We start from the raw sequence: 14,901 nt of genomic DNA, 5'->3' as shown, positions 1-14,901 counted from the left end.
AGCAACAAATGAACCGAACTGGCCTTAAGAGAGAGCGGCCTTTGCACAAACATCTCAGTTTCTGGGCCAGATGCTCTAAGAACAGCTCGTGTATCAGCACACTGGACAAATGCAGAGGTACAACCTGAGCACAGTCACAGTGTTTGCCCGTTTAGCTTTGGTTTCTAAACACTCCCACCCCTCTGTCATCTTCTATTGTTGCGTCCTATTCCGTAAAAGTATTACATAACATTAATTAGGCATGTCATCAAATGAGAGGAAGGGAGAATTACAAAACATGCTTTTATGACCAGAACAAGGAAGATAAAGTAGTTAACAAAACATGTTTAACCGGTCAGAGGGAAATAATGCTTTTCTTTAAAAGAAAAACTTCTTTGATGGTGAAGGCTGGCAAGGTTTCCTCCAAAGACAAACCAGTCCCCTGTTCACTGAGGCAAGCAAGAGCATGCAATCACCAGCTCCTGTTCTCCAACCACTTTTAGAATAATCCCAGGTAAACAATACCTTTGAAGTACCTGGAAAAGCAGAATATAAATCAAATAGTACTTGCTCAATGTCATCTTTATTTTTAGTTTCTCAGGTAGATGCCCTGTATTATCCCCAGCACACAAGAGCCACAATAGACGATGACAGAAAGACCATTTTGCTCTGTCCATACTGCTAAGGATATAATCCAGTGGCCAGCTGTAGGAGCTTACGCAACTGAAGGAGGATATCACTTCTTATCCAAGTCGGCTTTTTTGTTGGTTCTCTCACATTTTGGGCAGAAGGTCCCATATCTACTCCAACACCCAGCCCCTCTCCTCAGCAGCTTTATAATGATCTATAGCTACCAAAACTGTTGCCTAAACAACTGCTTCCCAGGTCCTCGTGGTTTTATTGAATGGTACCTGGCAACAACCAATACAAATGGTTTCTGGAGAGTTGCAGTCTCCTGGTATCAGCCTGGCTACCCCCATGGCCTGAAATGTAGCTAAGTCAATGCGGCTGCATAGTCCCTCCTGGATGCAATACCATCCTAGAAGCACAATCCAGATGTATTCCACACATTAAGAAAGGTGGAAAGAAGGCAAAACGATTACTGGCATGGTTAAAAGGGGAGGTGAAAGAAGCTATTTTAACCAAAAGATCTTCATTCAAAAATTAGAAGAAGGATCCAACAGAAGAAAATAGGATAAAGCATAAACGTTGCCAAGTTAAATGTAAGACATTGATAAGACAGGCTAAGAAAGAATTTGAAAAGAAGTTGACCACAGAGGCAAAAACTCACAGCAAAAACTTTTTAAAATATATCCGAAGCAGAAGCCCCTTAGCCTCCCAATACCTTTTTATGAGCTGGCGCAACCTCCGAGTTCCCCAACCTGACACTGTGATAGTGCAGAACAGAATTAAGGATTTATAAGGAGAGGTGCTAGTACCTGAAGACTGGAGGATAGCAAATGTAACCCCAATATTTAAAAAGGGCTCCAGGGGCGATCCGGGAAACTACAGACCGGTTAGCCTGACTTCAGTGCCAGGAAAAATAGTGGAAAGTGTTCTAAACAAACATATAGAAAGACATGGTTTAATGGAACAAAGTCAGCATGGCTTTACCCAGGGCAAGTCTTGCCTCACAAATCTGCTTCAGTTTTTTGAAGGAGTTAATAAACATGTGGATAAAGGTGAACCTGTAGATGTAGTATACTTGGATTTTCAGAAGGCGTTTGACAAAGTTCCTCATGAGAGGCTTCTAGGAAAGGTAAAAAGTCATGGGATAGGTGGCGATGTCCTTTCTTGGATTGCAAACTGGCTAAAAGACAGGAAACAGAGAGTAGGATTAAATGGGCAATTTTCTCAGTGGAAGGGAGTGGACAGTGGAGTGCCTCAAGGATCTGTATTGGGACCCTTACTTTTCAATATATTTATAAATGACCTGGAAAGAAATACGACGAGTGAGATAATCAAATTTGCAGATGACACAAAATTGTTCAGAGTAGTTAAATCACAAGCAGATTGTGATAAATTGCAGGAAGACCTTGTGAGACTGGAAAATTGGGCATCCAAATGGCAGATGAAATTTAATGTGGATAAGTGCAAGGTGATGCATATAGGGAAAAATAACCCATGCTATAATTACACAATGTTGGGTTCCATATTAGGTGCTACAACCCAAGAAAGAGATCTAGGCGTCATAGTGGATAACACATTGAAATCGTCGGTTCAGTGTGCTGCGGCAGTCAAAAAAGCAAACAGAATGTTGGGAATTATTAGAAAGGGAATGGTGAATACAACGGAAAATGTCATAATGCCTCTGTATCGCTCCATGGTGAGACCACACCTTGAATACTGTGTACAATTCTGGTCGCCGCATCTCAAAAAAGATATAATTGCGATGGAGAAGGTACAGAGAAGGGTTACCAAAATGATAAGGGGAATGGAACAACTCCCCTATGAGGAAAGACTAAAGAGGTTAGAACTTTTCAGCTTGGAGAAGAGACGACTGAGGGGGGATATGATAGAGGTGTTTAAAATCATGAGAGGACTAGAACGGGTAGATGTGAATCGGTTATTTACTCTTTCGGATAGTAGAAAGACTAGGGGGCACTCCATGAAGTTAGCATGGGGCACATTTAAAACTAGAAATGTGAATCGGAACCAGAATCGGATCCGATTTCAGTTCCGATTCACATCTCTATTTTAAAACTAATCTGAGAAAGTTCTTTTTCACTCAATGCACAATTAAACTCTGGAATTTGTTGCCAGAGGATGTGGTTAGTGCAGTTAGTATAGCTGTGTTTAAAAAAGGATTGGATACGTTCTTGGAGGAGAAGTCCATTACCTGCTATTAAGTTCACTTAGAGAATAGCCACTGCCATTAGCAATGGTAACATGGAATAGACTTAGTTTTTGGGTACTTGCCAGGTTCTTATGGCCTGGATTGGCCACTGTTGGAAACAGGATGCTGGGCTTGATGGACCCTTGGTCTGACCCAGTATGGCATTTTCTTATGTTATGTTCTCTATTAGTCTTGCTACTAAAGGCCAGATATTCCTCTGCAGAACCAGAGGCCATATATACAAATGTCCTGGAGGCCTGTACCCAGTATGAGAAGTTACTCCTGGGGGAATTCTGCGCAAAAAATCTGAACATTCTGCAAAATTCTGCAAACTGTATATTGGTCAAAATAACACAATTTACATGACAGTCTAAGTAATTACATTTTAAATTATTATAGAAAAAAAAAGTTGTTACTTAAAGTTGCAGAATTCTCTCTCGCACACACCCACATCCCCTCATACAGGGCCCTCTCTCTTACATACACACCCACACAAGCTCCCTTTCTCTCTCACACATACATCCTCACACAGGCTCCCTATGTCTCTCTCTCATGCACCCATTCACACAGGCTCTGTCTCACACATACACAATCCCTTCACACAGGCCAACACCCTCACATACACACAATCCCTTTTCATACACACGAGCTCCCAATCTCTCACACACATCCTTCACAATCTCCTCAAATAGGCTCCCTCTCTCTGAAACCCACATTCAAGCATCCCCCCAGCCCCCCTCTTTCCTCCCATGCTCTCACACCCTCTCCTCCCCCACAGCCCTCTCCTCATATAGGCTCCCTCTCTCTGAAACTCACACTCAAGCATCCCCCCACCCGCCCTCTGTTACCTTCCATGCTCTCTCTCACCCTCCCCACCGCTCCTCTTACCAACCATGCTGTCTCACACCCTCCCCTCTCTCACTGGCATCCCCCCCCCCCCATGCTCTCTCCCACCCTCCCCGACACATTCTCTCTCACCGGCATGCCGTGGGACGTGCTCTGTTCGCGGCGAAGATGAAGGCCCGGGCGCGCCATTTGCGGCACAAAGGGGGCCTTCCATTTTCGCCTTGAGCGAAGCACAGTCCGTTCACGGCACACAGGGGCCTTCCCTTTTTGCCGTGTGCCACAGGACGTGCCCCATTCGCAGCATGCCGGGGTCTCCGCAGTAGCGCAGAATTCCCCCAGGAGTAGAGAAGTGCAGCAATGCTCAACGAGGCAATAGGCTCTTAACCAGTTGGTCAGAGAATGCACATCAACTGCATCCTATCCGTAAACAGGAAGGCATCATGAAACCAAAATAAAAAGTAAGGAGCATTTTTTTCTTTTTAAATTGAGCAGAAACTACTCCTGGAAACTGCACCAATATAGTTGTAGCCGAGGGCTTGATGTTCATCAAATGTTACTTACTACTAAAGGCATCTAACTTACATTTCTGGCACCTAAATGAGCTATATACAATGTCTTCTATTACAGACTCTCTGGTTCACCTTAAATCTTTGGTTTATTGGCTCTGTTACCACAATGAAACTGCATCTTTAAGATAGCAACTAAGACATGGAGATTCGGAACATTAACCTAGTAAAAGACAGCATTTAAGGACCAACTAGTCAACCCAATCTGTCCGATTGTTCCTGCCTACACAGGTCTAGGTAAGGATCTCTCACAGCTGCCAGCCTCACAAGCTTGACTGCCTGCAGCATGTCACTATTTAAATCAGTACCGTCTACTTCTTTCTTTGGTCTCTACCAGTCTCAGTAGGTGAACCATACCAATTCCCCTACTAAGACATTCAAGCCTCCCCCTATCTCTTTTACCCACCTTACAACTGCCCCCACCTATCCCAAGCATGGCCTCCATCGCATCCACCACCCTCTCAGTAAAGTACTCCCTCCCTAGGTCTTCACAGATCTACCACATACTGGCGACCTGAATTGGTCTTGCCACTGTCAGATGGGCTGAATGGACCTTGGGTTGACCCAGTGTGGCATTTCTTGTGTTCTTATGACTCAATTCTATGGTAAATTGTATTGAAGTACAGTTCTGGGGCAGCACGAGGCACTGCTTTCTACTGCTGCATGACCCAGCTTATCTTGAGCTCAGTAACTGTGACCAAGGCACACAGCACCTTCAGTCTAACTCCACCAGACTGACGTGAACTCAGTAACAAACACACACTGCATGCAGATTCTGGTAACGGCCGGGCACTAATGAAAGCACATGTCTTTGGGTACTTAAATAGGAACTCTTACGCTTTCTCATGGTTAACATCTCGAAGTCGCCTTCCACTGAGATCTCGACAAGCCTCCCTGTTTGTGGTTTTCTCAATTTGGGCACCAAGTGCTCGGAGCATAGACCCGAAGCCTGAAACACAGTATTTAAATAGTAAGTATCTATATTTGAACAGAAATTAACAGGACTATTATAGTCACAACATAGTTGTATTTTAAAATTGCTAGCAAACATTTACCAAATTACTGCATGCTCCCCATAATATTCAAAGTGTGAAATACTAGCACAGAAAATAAATAGAGCTTTAAAAAGGCATAAAAACAGTTACCGCTCAAAATATAGTGCGATAACAAAAAGCAAATGATCATGGAACAGGCATCTAGACACTATACTCCTCCAATAAGACGCTTTCAGAGTAATCGTTTATGTCAAAGTGCTACTATAAAGAATTCTGTTTGAGACACATGAGCTAACATTCACTATCACAGAGCAGGAACATACTCAATGGCTAGCGGAGACCTTCATAAATTAAAGATTCCAGGAGGTTTGCAAAGAAACTGTGTGTCAGGAGAAGAAATTTTGTATAGTTTTCAGCATGTGGGATGTTTACCAGCTAAAAAGTTTGCCTCTTGTTCTAGGTGTACCCCCCTGAACAGGCCAGTTTGACTGGTGAAACGAGCTCTGTTGGGATATCGGCAAATCCATTATTTAACTCAGTGCTTTCAAAATAAAGATATTTAGTTACATTTTGTTGGCTACGCATTGCGCATGGGAGGATGCTAGCTAAATTTTTATGAATTAGTCTGATTTAAGTACAGTCTTGTAATTATTTTTCTTTTTAGTATTTTTGGAGGATTTTTTTTTATTTTAACCATCCAGTCATGTTTACCTTTTGAACTACTATTCCTTATGAGTATCTTAAAGGAGGGGTGCTTGTATGAATTGGCTGCTTTTCACGCTAATTTTTATTTTGGATCTTTACTGTAATGTTTTGATTTACTTTTCCTAATGAATATTAAGATTTATATTCTGCCTTTATAACACAAGGCTAGATAAGATGAACTATACCATATTATGAAACAAAGTTATAAAATTATACATAAGCAAAAACTGCAATGACAACTTCAAAAGATTAAAAACCACAAGCCATAAAAGATATTTTGGAGAAAAATGCAGGCTTGCAGCTCTGCGATGGGTAGGGGATAGGGAAGAGAAGAGGTGTTGTGGTGCACCTGCAGTTTTGACACGTGGAGGGGGGAAGCGTCCATGTTTGCAACTCTGTGGCATTCTCAGGGAAGAGGTATCCATTGGGGGGACGGGGGCACTTGCAGCTCACTATAGGGTATAAATTTGGGGGTGGGAGAGGGGGGAGAATAGATGAAAAAATAAACAGAAAAAACCCCCCACTGAAGGCCACAGTGATGCAGAGAGTGTTGGGAGAGGAAGTTCCCTCACATCAGCTCAGAGAGGCATCTAAACGCACTGCAATTCTTCAAAATTGCCAAGCTGCGTAAATGATTGACTTGTGGCCCATGACATTTTCTTACACTGCAGAAGAAAGGGAGAGATCCAGTCGGTCAGGAAAGGAGAAGAAAAGAAGAACAAATGGGAAAGCAGAAATGAATGAGTAGAGTGCAGAGGGGTGGGGGAAGTTGAAGGGAGATAAAGTGACAAAACCAAGAAAGGGCAGCCCAGTTATACTCAAACTAACAGGCCAATGTAATATAGTGCGCTCAGCCTAGCGCACAGCTTGATGCACTAGAGCAGGGGTCGGGAACCCATGGCTCGCGAGCCAGATATGGCTCTTTTGAGGGCTGCATCTGGCTCGCAGACAGTCGCCACACTTTCCAGTCCCCGGCTGACCCAGCTGCTCCCCGGTCCTCCTCCACCCGGGCGGAACGCGGCAGAATAGCTGGAGTCTGCGGCACCGGCGTGCTCTCTTCTTCCCGCCCCCCCCGCGGCCCGGAAGAGGAAGTGGTGAGCATCGGGTGCGTGCGCGGGAAGAACAGACCACGCTAGTGTGGTCTCTTCTCCCCCCCTACCCCCCCCCCCCCCCCGCGGCCCGGAAGAGGAAGTGGAGAGCATCGGGTGCGTGCGCGGCAAGAAGAGGCCACGCTAGTGCGCTCGGCATCGGCCCGAAGAAAAGAAGACTGCAGCGCGGCTCGGAGGAAAATGAAGAGCTTCAACCGCGGCCGATGGGACTCCTCCTCCGCGAGGACTGAAAATGAAGAGGTTAGCGTTGGGAGGAGGCTGCTGCTGCCGCGAGTTCCCGGGGTGGGGGAGAGAGAGAGTGAATGAGCGAGCAAGCATGTGTGTTTGAGATCCTGTGTGTGTGAGTGAGAGATTGCATGTATGTGAATGATTGAGAGCCTGTATATGTGAAAGAGAGTATGTCTGTGATTGACAGCCTGCCTGTGAGAGAGAGCATGAATGTAAGTTTACCATTGGGAACCTGTATGTGTAAGTTTGTGATTGAAAACCTGTTTGTGTGAAAGAGTATGTGTGTATGATTGAGATCCTTTGTGTGTGAGAGAAATCATGTGTATGTATGATTAAGAGCCTGTGTGTATAAGTAAGAGAGAGCATGTGTGTCTGTGTGTGATGGAGAGCTGGTTTAGGTGATGGAGCATGTGAGTATGTGATTGAGAGCCTGTGTGTAAATGAGAGAAAGAGAGGACATGTTTGTAAGCATGTGAATGAGAGAGTGTGTGTGAGAAAAAGACAGCATGTATTTATGTGATTGAAAGCCTGTGTGTGTGTGTGTGTGTGTAAGCGTGAAAAGATAGACAGCATGTGTGTAAATGTGTAATTAAGAGCCTATATAAGTGAGTGAGAAAAAACATGTGTATATGTGAGTACTGAGAGCATGTGTGTGTAGGTGTGTCATTGAGAGCCAGTGTGAGAGAGAGCGCTGGTATGTGACAGAGAGGAGAAAGTTCCAAGCAAACCACCCCGCCTCCTGCTAATTCAGAACAATCTCAGGACACCTGGATATTAAACGTTCCCAGGTATGCAGAGCAAAAAAATTTTTGTATCCTTATTTTTCATTACTGGGTCTTTGTGTCTGCTATTTTGAAATATTTTGTTGGTATCTGGAAATGTTTTATATGAGTTTTTAATTATTGGATATTCCACTCATCAGCTGTTTCGACATGTTCTTTTTGTTAGTACAGTTTTACTGCTGATGATTTTATATTTCTTGATTTGTTTTATAAGGATGGGTGATGTTTCTTTTTTCCTTTGTTACACTGCATACAGAGACTCTGGCTTGTTGCAGTTTCCAATTCAGTTTTTTCTGCATGCTTCTTGTTATGCGTTTTGGTCTCTTTATTCTATGTTAGGTGAGGGACAGCACGTGATTCAGGTGAGGTTTTCTGCTGGCGTGTAGTTTCTGTGTAGGACTCTATAGCAGCCTGACTTGGTCCGTTTTCCTAATAGATGTATTGGTGTCTTAAGGCCTGGTGTAATATTTTCAGAGACTTATTGTACTTTAAAAGCGTGATCTTACATAAAATGCACACATTTACTTGTATTTAGTTTTAAACATATTGTATGGCTCTCATGGAATTACATTTTAAAATATGTGGCGTTCATGGCTCTCTCAGCCAAAAAGGTTCCTGACCCCTGCACTAGAGTAACTCCAGATGCAGTAATGGGATCAGCGCGTAGCTAATAGCGCTCATTGCATGTAAGTGTCATGTAGATGAGGCTATTAGCTAGTAACCCAATGGAAAACACCACCGTGCACCCGACAAGCACTTTTTAACAAGCAAAAATTTAACAGCAGCCTTGGAGCTGGTGCTACAGACTTGACGTGCCGCCAAGGCTCAACAAAAAAGCAAAAACTACTGCTTTTGTGTGGTTCCTCCTACTTAATATCGTTGTAATACTAAGTAGAAGGAAGCACAGAAAGCAGTGTCAGAAAATGTGTTTCTTTGCAGCAGCCATGCGTGTAGAGTGCAGTCAGTTATATCAAGTTTGTATTGAAGTAGAAGGCATGCTTTTAGTACTTAGATAGGGACATATATGGCATGCCTTCCGGCTTCTGCCACGCATCTCCTTGTGGTCAAAAGTACAGACTGACCACAAATGTGGTAAGCAGAGAACTAACCGCAATTGTGGTCAGAAACTCAGAATAGCCCCCACCTGGCTATTTAAACCCTGGTAGGAACACAGTACAGGGGAGAGGAGCGAGAACAATCCTTACTCACCACAAGAGAGACATTAATGGGCTAATTGTTTCATGATCTTGGTAAGCATTTAATTATAATTATTTCTGCACTGTAGAATCAACATAAAAATGGATAGTAGTGACAGTTCACTAATTAAAAAAAGGCAGCAGTAATCAAAGCACAAATACGATGGCAATAAGGGCCCAGGAGACATCCACTCTGCCAAATTGACAAAATACATTAATTTGTGGTTAAAATAAGTTATATGGTTTTAAGGAAAACTAAGCAAAGTATTTAAAATAAAAATGATCCTCTTAAAATCCAGTTTGACTTGTTCCAAAAGATAGCACGAATATGAAATCTTCATTTGGAAAGTAAAAATGTAGTTAAATAATCTTCTGTATTGGATTTTCACGTTCCACTTTATTCACTTTGGATTTAAGCTTCAATAATGTGGGGTGTGAAGAGGGGTTGGTGGTGTATCAATGATTACTGTGTTTGTAGTCTGTCCAGGATTAATACCAAGCACTTGGAAATGACCCATATAATTCATGAATTTAGTCACTAACTTGTTATTGGAATGATTTGTAAGTTCTTCATTTAAGGCTGCTTTTTGTATTAGCAGAGCACTAAATATAAAAATATAATGGTGTGTAGGCTAGAAAAAGAAAAAAAAAAAAAAAAAGGAGAGTCTTGTTTTCCATGAAGAATGTGAAAATAAACCCTGCAGAACAGAAAAAGCATCAGGCTAGAACTGACCTCCTTTTCCACCACAGAGTCGAAGCTCCAGACTGTACACAAGCCCATTTTGCAAGTCTTGCTCATCTCCAACTAGTCGTCCATTACAGGTCACGTACAAGTTATCCACAGGAATACCCTAGAAAGAAAAAGGGAAACAAGCAAGAATGAATGGATGGAAACTTAACGCCCGAGATCTTGTACATGAACTCGGGAACAGAATCAACAGCACATGACGACAGTAAGGCCCACCCAGTCTACTTCCTGGTGTCATGCTCTACCCTTATTTCTTCGAATATAGGGATCCTCTGTGCTTATCTCAGTCTCTCTTGAATTTATGTTCATTCATCCAGCAGCCTGTTAAAACTTCAATGTGGAAGAATTATGCTTGAAGCCAGAACTCAACCCACGCAGTCCCTGATTTCCAGATTTTTCCTGCTCCTTCCCCTCTTATCTGCAGATAGCCTCATGAATGCTTCTGATAGAGTTCGTGGGTCTTGGAAGGCAGAGAGCACCCTATGGTTGTCACTGGCAACTCAGTGAAGATCTCCCCCACACAAGACAGACACTACCACGTGTATTTTATTTTTATACTGGATGAGAGAAAGAACTAGTCCAGAGCCTGAGGTTTGGCTACTCGTTCCTGGCCCACTCATGTCAAGCTGAACGCCAAGATACTGGAAAGGAACCAGGTTGTTCTTTGTGAAGTTCACTTCTCGACCTAGATCCATCAGGACCTGCACAACCCTGTTCAAGAATTCTCTTCCTGACATGACTTGGCTCTTTTTAGCCAATTGCCCACGTATGGATAATACCTTCTTTGCACAACACAGCCTGAACTACTCGCTTCACCACGACAGAACAGAGTATTCAGACTGAAATGTAGAATCTAAAGACAATCGCCAATTCCTTTGAGACTGAGAATTGGGCAGAGCTTGAAACCACAAACGACATTGAACCTGCCTTAATCCCAAGCCTCAGGTGGCACAGGAACCAGTCTGCAAACAATGAAGTATTTCCAGAGTGACCTGCTTAGGGCAGAGCTTTCCAAACTTTTCATGCTGGTGACACACTTTTTAGACAAACAATTTCACGACACAGTAATTCAGTCTACCAGCAAACCAGAGGTTAAAGGTTAAACAAACAAAACATATTTCGACAATTTATGTATGTTTCCTTAAACATATACATAAATGTTTCTGGATTACATAATGTTACACCCACACTGACCCTCAGGCAGCTCCCATTCATTCTCACACCTCTCCCTCCCTACCCCCGAGGCATGCACACATTCATTCTCTCACACACAGAGACCTCCAGGCAGACACCAATTCATTCTCACGCATACACCACACACAGGCAGGCACCTTATTCTCACACAGACAGACCCCAGGAAGACACCCATTCGTTCTCACACACAGATAAAGCCTCAGGCAGGCACCCATGCATTCACACACATACACCCCCAGGTAGACTCCCATTCATACACATGCACACACTAAAGGCAGACCCCCCTCTTTCTTTTGCCGGCAACCTCGGAGCCTCTCTCATTCCTCTGCTACTGCTGCCATGTGGATATTTGGGGAGATGCTGATTGCTGCTACTGGCACTAAAGCTCGTTCTGCTGCCTCCTCTGTGCAGGCCCCGTGGTATTAAATATTTGCAGGCTTCCACTTCCTCCATGCCGATCTCGTACATTGTGAGATCGGCATAGAGAAAGTGCTACTCTTGCACATTCCCAAAGATTACATGTGCCAATCACTAAAAAAAAAAAAAAACAAAAACAAAAACACACTACTTTTTTTTACCTTTGCTGTCTGATCTTAGTTTTCTAATCGGTTGGTCACAGGCTTTTTTTCCCACCTTCCCTTTCTTGTTTTTTTTTGCCAATTCCTTTTTTCAGGGTCTTTTTTTTCTATTTCTTTTCTCTCCATCTGTCTTCTTCCCTCAAACACACAATCAGGTTCTCATTCTCACAGTGGCCCTACTACCAGGTTTCCTCTTCTTCTCGGGCCACCGCAACGTGGGATATGCGGTGGCCCATTAATGCTGCTCTTCTTCTGTTCACGGCAGATGCTCCTCCTCCTTCCTGCCCACGCGGCTCCAGCAACATTTTTCTTCCGGGGCTGCGCAGGTAGGAAGGAAGAGGAGTGAACGTGACCCTTTCTTTGGGCCGTGGTGAGGTAAGCTCCACCACGGCCTTGCCGATCTTCCTGCTGTAGTTCCCTGCTTCCGCTGGCCCTGCTGCTATGTGAATCGGGCGACACACTAATGTGTCACAACACACAGTTTGGAAAGCTCTGCCTTAGAGGATGCCACGCAGAGGGACACCATAAAGGCATCAGAAACGGGAATAGCAGTTCTAGGGAATAAATCATTTGGTACAATATTCAAGATCCATTAGTTTGAGGTAATGTGGGTCCACTACCAGTAAAATCTTTGAAGGTGACCACCTACCAGGACCACTGTGGAAAAGACCCGCCAACAATCATTGGCTCGACCCAGTATATCCTGAAGGCCCGGCATTGTCATTGCTTGGCTTAGTCTCCCCTAGGTCCTGGATTAATGTATCCAAGTCCTCTCACCACCACCAACTTCTTCCATTAAAAAGGTAGCTAGGAGGGGATGGAGTCAAGATGGCCGCTTGCATGCAACGCTGACTCAGAGCTCCCGCAAAGAAACTTTTCCTAAGTGCTAATTTCTTCACAACATGCCTCCTAAGAGAAAGGGGAAACTGAGGACTTACCCCTCTAGTTCCTCAGTACCCGTGGGACAAAAAACCATCGAGGAATGCGCTGCCGTTCACCAGAAGTGGGAGGGACCGAGCCCTGCTGACGAAACAGGCAGGGAAGCAGCCGTTTCACCTGGGGATTTATCTTTAAGCCCTCCCATACCTAGGATACCACAAGCAACGCTGTTCAGCCAGCCGGTGAATGCTGTGACGGAGACACCCAGAGCAATTAGCTCAGGGGAGCCCGTGGAGGGCACAGAAACTGGCGGTCTGGACGGAGGGAAATCCAACTTACAGGGAGAAGGGACAGCTCTAATGTCGGTGGCAGTTCTGCAGCCTGAAGAAGCCAGTAATGGTAAGGCTGTTTTGATTCCCACTACTAATGTTTCTTTACTATTAACACAGACTATGGAACAACATGGTGAGCTAACCCCTCCAAGTAAGCCCGCTGTGGTAACAATGGACTCCCTATGGGAATTGATGGCCCAGCAAAATTTAGCCCTCTAGGACTGTATGAATCAGATTTCGCAGATTTCTGCTAAACTGGAAATGGTAACTCAAAATCATGACAAAAGAATTAAAGATCAATCAGATAAAATGCAATCACTTGAAATGCAGATGAAAGAGATGCAGAAAGTACAAGCGGTCACGATCCAGGACTGTAACGCCTTAAATAAAAAAACAGAGCTACTGGAAAATAGGCTGAGAAGGCTTAATTTAAGGCTATTGAACTTCCCCAAAATAATGGGAGAGCAACCAAGACTAACATTGCGAAGATATTTGAATGAAATATTAAAAATCCCTTTTGAAAGTATACCGGCATTTAACAAGGTTTATTTCTTGCCGTTCAAACAGACACGAGAAGGGATGAGACAGAATCAAATGGATCTGGAAAACTTAACTGACTTTTTAGAGTCATCTGCTGTAGAGATCATTGAGAGAGCAACTTTATTGATATCCTTTATAAACGAACAAGATAGGAGTGTGATAATGAAGAGCTATTTCCAGAATATGGGGGAAAAATTTATGGGCCAATTTGTTCAGATCTTTTCTGATCTGGCAAGAAGTACACAAGAAAGGATTTCCTGACACTTCGAAAGGAGACCAGGGAGATGGGGGCTACATACCAACTCAGATACCCATGTAAATGTGTCATTAAATATGGTGGTAATATACATGTATTTACGACTCCTGAACAACTGAAATTGTGGCTCAATTCCCATAAAAGGGCAATGGTAACATCAGCGCCAAATGAAGGTCCAATAACCTAGTTTAAATAGAAAATGGTGGGGTTTTTTGTTGCAAGTTAAGGGCAGTTTTCCTTTATGTCTACTTCTTTAAAATGTACTGAAGATAGTAGCTTCCTTAGTTTCTAAGTACCCACCCCCCCTCTAATATTATAGGGGACTACAGAAATAAGTATTTTTCTTTGATTTTTATTCTGATATGGATTAAAATGGATGTTTTCTTTTCTGTACAAAGATGGGATATGCTTTGTAATTATAAAAAAAAATTGCAATAAATAAATAATAAAAAAAAAAAAGGTAGCTTGCTGAGACAGGCCTTGATGCTGTATCCACTGCCCACTAATACAGCCACAGCAACTTCCTGGCTGCAAAATCAGACTAGGGACCTAGAGGAAATTCTAATATCATTAAAGGCAACTACCAGAAAAGCAGCCCCCAATTTCATGCAATGCATGCAAATCTCTCTCATGCACATTCATTGCGGATATCCAGAACACTAGACTGGCTGGGGGTCCCACAAGACAGGTTTGGGAACCTCTGCTCTATACTACTATAGAAATTAATTGTAATTTAGCAAGCGTGATATAAACTGATAAAGGCCAAAGAGCCAAAAAAAAAAACAAAAACGTTTTAAGAGCATTTCAGTCTTCCTATCCCAAGGGTCCTTGAGGACTAAGCCCCTTTCACTGGGCGAGTTACCTTGCAGGCCACAGCCAAGACAATGGCAGCAGCTTGAGGCACCTGAAAAATCTGTTCTCCAACCTCCTCTGGCAGAAGATACAATTTAGTCAAGGTTTTGACACCTTGGAGACCCCTTTAGGGAATCTCATTCAAACAAGTTCTCCACTGCCTTATGGAAAGGAAAAGCTTTTAGATCGGGATGGCCAACTACAGTCCCTAAGAACCACAAACAGGCCAGGTTTTTAGGATAGCCACAATGAATATACACAAGATAATAGAGGCAGTGCA

General features: G+C 43.4%; 1 protein-coding gene across 1 annotated transcript in view; it reads right to left on the bottom strand.

The window, feature by feature from the left end:
• SDE2 (SDE2 telomere maintenance homolog) overlaps window positions 1-14,901 on the bottom strand; it is an 84,602-nt gene that overhangs the window by 42,065 nt on the left and 27,636 nt on the right. Inside the window, exons 2-3 of the mRNA XM_029593062.1 lie at window positions 9,976-10,093; window positions 5,065-5,176 (exon numbers count right to left, since the gene is read on the bottom strand). Coding sequence (XP_029448922.1) covers window positions 5,065-5,176; window positions 9,976-10,093 — 230 coding nt within the window. The remainder of the gene's footprint in view (window positions 1-5,064; window positions 5,177-9,975; window positions 10,094-14,901) is intronic.

Source organism: Rhinatrema bivittatum, chromosome 3, assembly GCF_901001135.1.
Source record: "Rhinatrema bivittatum chromosome 3, aRhiBiv1.1, whole genome shotgun sequence".
In the NCBI taxonomy this organism is placed as follows: Eukaryota; Metazoa; Chordata; class Amphibia; order Gymnophiona; family Rhinatrematidae; genus Rhinatrema; species Rhinatrema bivittatum.
Note: the sequence above shows the minus strand (reverse complement) of the source record. Positions and strands in the feature narration are given on the sequence as shown.